The 8,976-nt window shown below is 44.7% G+C and overlaps 1 protein-coding gene across 1 annotated transcript; it reads right to left on the bottom strand.

Annotated features, from left to right (window-relative positions):
• Positions 1–780: 780 nt before the first annotated feature.
• LOC119368279 (probable transcription factor FL) lies at positions 781–4,070 on the bottom strand. The gene is made up of 3 exons (XM_037633581.1): positions 3,581–4,070; positions 3,090–3,487; positions 781–1,345 (listed from the first exon to the last, which is right to left on the bottom strand). Exons 1-3 carry the CDS (start codon positions 3,993–3,995, stop codon positions 980–982), a joined length of 1,179 nt encoding a protein of 392 aa, XP_037489478.1. The 5' UTR covers positions 3,996–4,070; the 3' UTR covers positions 781–979.
• Between the last annotated feature and the right edge of the window lie 4,906 nt (positions 4,071–8,976).

The raw sequence follows: 8,976 nt of genomic DNA, 5'->3' as shown, positions 1-8,976 counted from the left end.
CAAAAGTAGAAGATAGAGCGCAAATTTGCACAATACTGAATATTATGACTGAAGCCCTCAATGACAAATATTTGGGTTTGCCTGCAAATGTGGGCATGGACAAAAGCAATTGTTTCCAATTCCTAATTGATCGCATTATTACAAAAATTAGTGGATGGAAAGAGAAGTTGTTATCCGAGGGAGGAAAGGAAATTCTACTTAAATCTGTTGTACAAGCTATCCCAACTTATACCATGTCCGTCTTTAAAATTCATATTTTCTTTTTGCAAAGGGATTATTGACACGATGTCGCAATTTTGATGGGGTGACGAAGACAATCAGAAAAGAATGCATTTGATGGCGTGGTGAAAGATGTGTGTTCCAAAAAAACAAGGATGAATGGGATTCCGAAATATACATTGTTTCAATTTGGGCTTTGCTAGCCAAGCAAGTGTGGCGTTTGTTTGATAATCCGAAACCATTATGTTAGAGTCATTTACAAGCCGAGTCACCCGGGTCCACGCCGTTAAGATAGATCAGACTGCCCGAAGCCGCCTCGAGAGGCTCCCCAGCAAGCCAACCGGCAATGGACGACCAGAAGCATGTCTTTGCCTTCGAAGGCGGGTACTCCAGCATCTTTATAGGAGTAATGCTGCTGTGATGGAGTCAGTTTAGCTTGGTCTTTTGGTGTTGAGGCTGCCCTGGTGTGTTTGGTGGAACCTGTTGATGGTTTTGATAGGAGATGGGCTGCGTCCCAAACAAAGACTTTGTCGTGATGATATCAGTTAAAATTTTCATCGATGAAATTCAATAGCTGATGACTTCACATTTCGCTAGATGTCTTAGAATTAAACATCCATGTTACAAACATTCATCACAATCGCATGTCCCATGCAAACACACACAAATTAAGGCTGGTCCACTCTACTGGCCCAAGCAACAAACTCACAACATTCGATTCCAGCCCACCGCCGTCTGCAACGACGAGAGGGCCGCACGACTAGAACATTGGCGGCGGCATGGAGCCGGCGTGTGCGGCGGCGGCGGCGTCGTGGGCGCTGCGCGCCTGGTGACAGAGCTGGCGGAGCCTGGTGGGCACGTACCAGATGGCGAGCCGCGGGTGCGCGGCGAAGACGGCGTCGATGTCGAAGCCGTGGCGCGCCGCGATGTCCACCAGCGGCGCGTAGCACGCCTGCCTCCAGGCGCCGACGTTCTCGCCGCGCGCCTTGTACGCCCGGCGCAGCGCGTCGGAGGCGTCCTCGTCCAGGCAGTGCAGCGCGTAGCAGTGCACGTAGTGCCGCATCTTGGGCTTGTTGATGTAGCTCGCCCCCACCTTGCTCGCGTACCTGAACACCTGGTTCGTCACCTGCACGCGCCCACAAGTACACCCAGTACACGAGTTAGCTCAGGCTCATCAGCTCGCCAGTTCGTCATGCGTCGCACAGTGCGCGCGCGGGCTCAGCCCGGTGCGGTCTGACTGGGCGCTGCGCCCGTCGCATCACCATGGAATCCGGCCAGGCCGGGCAGGCGAGGCAGCGGTGGCGCGCACACGCACAGTGGCAGGCGGAGCACTGGGGAGGTCACATGGCTCGGCGTACTTACGTGGCAGGGGAAGCCAGCCACCCGGCACCCGAGGGAGGGCCCCTCCCCCTGCCTCTGCCTCCATGTCATGCACGCCTACCTGATGCTAAGCTAGGGGCCGACAGGACAGCACAGGGCGGGCAGGCTTTCGGGGCCTATCGATAGCTGACACGTCCGGGCTCTTTTCCAGGTTTTCTACGACTGCTCGTAGGGCGTCGGCGTGCGTGTCTAGCACCGGAGAATGCTCCTAGTGCTTGATCGCTTCATTTCCTCTCCAAGTATCTACGGCTTGTGGTCTATATATTCTACCTTTTCTTATGTATTCTAGTATCTACTAGTAGAGCACTAGCAAGATTATGTGACAGCAGCATCTCCAGACTCCAGAACTACCAAACGAAGCCCAAATTTATGTAAGGGAAGTAGGGAATATCCAGTACATTCAGCCATGTTGAGTTCGAGTCCACAAGTTCACAAAATTCGACTAAGAACTACTCCTGTTAGTTCAAGGCCTTTTTAGCTCAAACTATTCCACTATTCGTCGTGCTTGGTTTGTCGCCATAAGTTAGGAATAGAAGACAGTTTTTATGGCTTCACACAAACATCGACGAATCAAATATTATCATCAAACCAAGCATACTTATACATATGCAATTTTGCACTGAAGGTACAAATCAGTATTTAATTGAATATAACCTCTTGGGAAATTCATCTCATTCGTTATTTCCTAATTTTTCAACGGTGTTTCCAAAAAAAGAAATATCTACGTTGCAACCGAACGCCCGTTGGGAGTATACTCCATCCGTTTCTAAATATAAGCCTTTTTAGAGATTTCAATATGAACTAAATACGATGTGTATAGACGTATTTAAAGTATAGATTCACTCATTTTGCTTCGAGTCTAGTCCATATTGGAATCTCTGAAAAAGCTCATATTTAGGAACGGAGGGAGTATCATACCGAGTTCTTACTACTACTCCAGCTAAGGACTACGTTAGCAAACCCTAATACACACTGCTTAGAAAAAACAGGTCACGTTTAAACTACACCTCAATTCACATGTAATGCACCTGATTATGAGGCCATGCATGCAGCAACATGTACCCATGATTACTTCCAGAATTTTATACACTGTTGCCGTTGTAAAACTAACTTAATCAAAGCACACACTTCCCTCGTATTGATCTCTAATTAGTCTTTTGTATTTTGTATTTTCGGAAAAAAAATCTTGTGTACTTTTTATTTCGCAAATAAATAAATTCTTTTGTACTTTTTGGCAGTGACTGCCACCTCAGAAGCCAATGGTACATGAAGGTGAGTGCAAATTTTCTAAACTAACATGAGATCTTTGGTTCTATCAGAAATTTATGAGATGGCAGCGTATACAAATGAACAGAACTGTCAGTAATCAATACTAGCTTGAGTAGTCACGGTGAGTTCAGTAGCTGACATGCAGCTGTATTCAGTTTCAGATTCAGAGCAGCCAACGTAGAGTAGGTAGAGAGAGTTACTAGCAATGGCGAATTATGTACCTTGGTTGGAGACTTCTGGCCATGCAGCTTGGCCATGGACTGCACCTGGAGCAGGAAGAGGCGGCACTGCTCGTAGAGATGGAACAGGTAGTCCAGCCCGTTCTTCTTCGCCCTCGCCACCTCGCCGGGCTCCGTCACCACGAACGGGTGCTCCCGCTGCCGCTCCCCGCCGACGCCTCCGGCTGACGACTCCGTCGACTCCGACCGGCCGCCCCCGCCGTCCTCGTGCTCGTCCCCCTGCATGTCCAGTCGCAGCTCCTTCACCTTGTTCCTCCTCGCCTTCTTGGCCTTCCTCGCTGCGGACCCATTCTTCTGCTTCTTGCCAGACGCCATCATCCTCATGGCGTCGTCTTCGCCGATGCCGCCGCTAGCCGCCCCATCGCGCTCGTTCGACAACACTGTTAGATCGTATACACGCACAACGATTACTTAACGGCTTCACATGCACAAACACAACAACATAATCGGATGCATCGTGCATTTATAATCACCTTCCTGTGAGGCGCCGTCGATGGTGCTGCCGGACTGGTATCCGTGGTGGCGGCAGCCTGGTGACATGAGGCGGCCACGTTCGGCGCGCAGCGCGGCGCGAAGGCCGAACCGCTCGCCGATGAGCAGGTCCCAGCGGAACAACCCCGCGAGCGCGGCCGTCATGTCGTCGAGCTCGCGCTCGGTCATGACCAGGAGCGTGCTAGCCGTGAACCCGAGCTCCGAGATCCGCGCCACCGTGGACGCGCGCACGCCATACCCGACCACGAGGTCCTCCAGCTCCCTCGGCGCGTTCGCCGGAGGCAGCGCAGGAGGAAGCGGAGGCGGGGGAGGAGGAGGAGGCACGGCTGCCGGAGCCGGTGGGCCGAGGTCCCACCTAAACGGGTGCGCGGCCAAGAAGGCGTCGTTGGGATCCATGCACGACACGAGACGAGAGTCTTCTTCTCTCGCTTTTGGCGCTTATGCTAGCTCCTTCTTCCTGGTGTTCTGCCTTTGCCGTGGCCGTGCATCGCAATGGCATCGGGGCTCGCCATATAAAGCCGTGACTGTAGTGTTGCTGCATGCATGCATGCATGCAAGGAAGCGGTTGACTTGACAAAACCTACTGTTGCTTCGGATGGACATCTATCTATCTGCTCGGCATTTATTCATGCATGCTCTGTCGTTTGGCCAAAGCTTGAAGCGAGCGAGCTATGGCTATGGCTTGGCTGGCTCCGTGAAAACGACTAGTCCTGTAGAAAGCTGCGTCGCCACCGGGGCCGCGATTTGACACTGTAGATTCTAGCGCCTATTACGTGCTGGCTGGCACATAAAAAGAAGACACGCTAAACCTAATAATACACCAGCAGCGCACTGTGTAGTCCTATCACGGCGTGCGTGCGTGCGTGCATGCATCAGTACTGTGCACGTCGCAAAGTTCTTCCAAAAGATCTCCGTCTTTTGCTGGGTGCTTTTCTCCTGCATGCGCCCCCACTGTTTTCTTCGAGATGCTTTGCTAAGAGTAAGCTTGTTGAATAGGTTTATTCGGGCATTATCCTTTTTCATGGTGCAAACAAGGTGCAAGTTATAAACCTAAAAATAGGGACCGACTATGAGTCAGTCGACTGAATTCTGAGTTTGGGTTTGTCAAATTCTGGTCTGCCATTGATTTGTGATCACACGGCCAAACAAAACTGAAGTATAATCAAAATCGACTGGCCACAGTTTTGAGTCTGTTGAATCTTATAGAACATCCCAACTCGGCTAGGTTGGCACTAAAGGCAGAAGCCCACCAAAACACAACTTGGGCTATGCAGAAAACTCACCTGTTCCCGATAAGAACATCTGTCCCTAAAATGATTAGATTTTAAACATGATGGTTATCTCAACCTTATTTGCTCAACTCGTTGCTAATGTTTGGAATATTGTCTCTCATGCCTCTTCGGCTATTGAGAATTGGCGATGTAAAACTACATTGCTAAAAGATTAAAGGATGGAGTATTGATATTGAAGCTGATATGGAAAGAAAGAAATAGGCCCTCCTTATGGAGTTTGATTTATTTGATTTGATTTTCCGAGAGAAGCACTCTTTCTGATGCTGACTCTGACATGAAGAGGGTGATTAAAAATGGACTAGATGATATGTGGAAAAAATAGACTTCTTTATGGCAAAGGTCCAGAGATAGAGAAATTCTTGAGGCAGATCGTAATAATGCCTATTTCCACTCTCTGGCTAACCATAGACACCGCAAGAATCATTTAATACTCTGATTGGTGATGATGGTCCTGTGACCTCTACCTTTGATATGCTTATTTGCTACTTCTTTCTATAAAGATCTTTTCCCTTTTGAACCTAAAACCAATATCCACCCGGGCCTTGATTTTTGACTAGATTCTGAATTAGTCACTCAAGAGGAAAATGCCTTTTTTGAAAGAAAAAAAACTTTTCTGAGGTAGAAATCAAGGCAACCATCATGGGTTCTTATGCAATTGGTGCTCCTGGCCATGATGGTCTTTCCTTTATTTTTTACCAAACTTTTTGGGAGGTAATAAAGAGTGACTATATGTTGCTTGTCAAGGATTTTCAAGTAGGGGTGTTGGTTGTCTAGGGCTTAAACTTTGATATTATTACCCTTATTCCTAAAGAACCTAATGCCAAAAACAGGATTTCTTTTGTCCAATTAGTTTAAGTAATTGTTCTATTAATATCTTTACTAAAACTATGACTACTAGAGCTTCTCTTTGTGATAGACCCACCTCTCCTAAACAACACTAGTGTAGAGTTGTCATATGCAGATGGTTTAAACACCGTTTTGCCGACATAGTTTCAAACCATTGCCTTGCAAAGGTGGGCGATAGGGTCAGGGAGGTCCGTCCCACATGACCCAGATTAATTGTCTGATGTGGACCAGATCATGACCAAGGCATCCAAGAGTGATGTTAATGCTAGCACAAATGCTGAACCATTAGAGCATCCAAAGGAAGACAAGGGCAAAGCCATTATCTTAGTTGGGAAGCTTCCGGTGCCTATTTTGGGAGAAATGACACATCAGATTTCCAACCGCAACTTCCCACCTAAACCTAATTAATTCTGGAAGTCTCTAGCACTTTATAGAGGCTGGAAAACATGGTCTTAGAAGTCAGCTTTCATTCAAAAAAAAACGGTGCATCATTTGAGGTCTTGAGTCAAAAGTTGTGCAAGTTTCCATGCAAGCTGTCCAGGAATTTATTACAGCGCGAGGCTCAACAAATTTGCTCCTACTACAGCTTGGGGCTCATGAATTTACCCTTCTTTTTGAGTTGTTTTCACACCGAACTAGTGGGTGCTTCTAGTATAAATACTCCCCAGCTGTTCCACTTGAGGGGGGGCATGAGATTTCTGAGTTTATGTTTGTAGACAGTTGGTGAGGTTGTGTTGTGCTGTGAGCACTAGTATCGTTGAGTGTTAGCTCGTGTGTGTGGATTGGAGGGCCTGTCCTCAATTCATATAGGATCCTTGTAGTTCCCTCATGTGATTCTTCATAGGTTCACAAGCTTCATGGTTTGTGTTGTATCCTTGTAAACCCAGCTAGTTATCCGCTGTAATTTATCTAAGAGTGTTGCCTCTTGTTCTTGCCACTTGAGAGAAACAAAGTTTGTTGAAACAAGTATCGAGTGAGTTTGTTGCTGCTCCTTGTGAGTTCTTTGGCACCATGAAAGATCGTTTCCGAGGCGTCCCATATGATTGTCGGTCATAGCTCCACGGATCACGCACGCTAAGAGCGAAAGTGATCGTGTGCGACTGGGAGAGCTATCGCAAACAGGCAGGCCAAACAAGTCATGTAAGACTAAGTATAGGATGAACGTGTGTCTCTCATAATAAATGTAATGAGGAAACATGATTGAAAATACCAGCAAACAAAACTAAAGAAAAATGACGCTCCCAGCAAAACACATATCATATGAAGAATAAAAATATAGCTCCAAATAAAATATACCGATATTTTGAAGACGAAAGAGGGGATGCCATCCGGGGCATCGCCAAGCTAAGATGCTTGAGTCTTCCTTGAATATTTCTTTGGGGTGCCTTGGACAACCCCAAGCTTAGGTTGTTGCCGCTCTTTGTTCTTCTTATAGGGCTATCTTACCCAAAATTTGAAAATTTCATTCACACAAAACTTAACGAAACTTCATGAGACATGTTAGTATAATAAAAGTAAATTCCTCATACAAGATTCATAATTATTCCCAATTCATGTCTACTGTATTCTATCATTTCCATAATTTATATTCCTGGATATAATCCATTGAAACTCTAAAGCAAGCAAAGAAAGAAAACAAACAGAATATGTCAAAACAAAATAGTACATAAAGATCTAATTTTGCGTCATACTTGTGTAACTCCAAAAATTCTGAAAATTAGAACACCATATAGAATTTGTACTTACGTACTTTGTACAATTTTCGGCAATTGATCATGTTCTAGTAAAAAATGGAAATTCAGACATTGAACACAAAATTCCTGTTTCTGCATCGAACCTAACAAACAAGCAATTTGCAACACACCATAGGTTTAACTTGGCACAAAAATAAAATAAAAGATACAAACATAGTTAATATAGTAGAAATAATCATCTTGACACACTGAAAACAAAACAAAATAAATGATAACTATTCGGTGCCTCCCAACAAGCGCTCTTGTTTAACACCCTCTACCTAGGCATAATTCAATCTATCAAGTATTACCACCTTCTATCTCATCAATAAGGAAACTTTATTTCTTAGGAGGATTAGCAATCATTGTATTAATCATAACACTCGTCGACACAAAGTCCAAAAACTTTGTGTCAAAGATAGGTTTCCTTTTTAATCTTTATGAAGTTAGGGTGAACACTTATCATTTTTAGATATCCCTTTTATTTACTAGAAGAAGCACCCTTATTATGTTTAGGAACTTTGGATACACAAGTAAGTTTCATATCTTAATTTTTAGAGACTTCCTTACTAGTTTTTATGGAAAAAAAGGTGAACCAAGACATTAATAACTTCCTCCAACTTATCAATTCTAGCGGGACTTTGTCCTACTCTATCGGTAATTGGTTCCTTTTCTTTTACCAACTTTATACAATTTCCTACCATAGAGCCTAACTTAGTTACTCGATTATGCACACTTTATCCAAAATTTTAAATTACTCAACTGTTAGCATTTTTCAATGATATCCAATCTTTGCATAAGGTGTTCCATTGTCACTACTGTTTCATTGATTTTATAGGTGGTAATCTCACTACATTTCCCATAGCATCAAAAGAATCGAAAGGGTGACTACTCAAGCAATTTCCTCCAATAATAGTATCAAGCACAAACCTATACCAAGTAGTAACACCAACATAAAAATCACGGAGAAGAAAAGTGGTATATTGCTTATGGGTAGATCTATTTTGAGCATCGCAAATTCTATACCAAGCATCTTTTAAACTCTCTCTGCCCCTTTGTTTAAAACTAAGTACCTCCAACTCGAGCTTAGAAATGGCAAGTGAAGAACTAGCCATGATAGCAACACAAGCGGAAATAGTAACACAAGAGTTTATTTGGCAAACAAAAGAGAAATCAAGTAAAAAAAGAAAATGCAAGAAAATTAAAACAAGCAAAAGTAAAGTGTTTGTGTGAAGGCACCTGATTTGGTAGATAGTGACTCCCCGGCAATGACGCCAGAAATTCTTCTGCTACTCCCGCATGATTTATTGGATTTCCCCGAAGTGGAAGGGTGATGTAGCATGGCAGTGGATAGTATTTCCCTTAGTTAAGAGGCAAGATTTATCGAACCAGTAGGATTCGCTATGCTAACAAATTTAGCAGTACCAACACACAAACAAATAATTTGATTGCACCCAATAAAGGCAAGGGGGTTGTCACTTCCTTTTTTCTTGCTAGTTACAAGAT

This window comes from Triticum dicoccoides, chromosome 2B, assembly GCF_002162155.2.
Source record: "Triticum dicoccoides isolate Atlit2015 ecotype Zavitan chromosome 2B, WEW_v2.0, whole genome shotgun sequence".
Classification (NCBI taxonomy): Eukaryota; Viridiplantae; Streptophyta; class Magnoliopsida; order Poales; family Poaceae; genus Triticum; species Triticum dicoccoides.
This window is presented reverse-complemented; position numbering and strand designations above follow the sequence as displayed.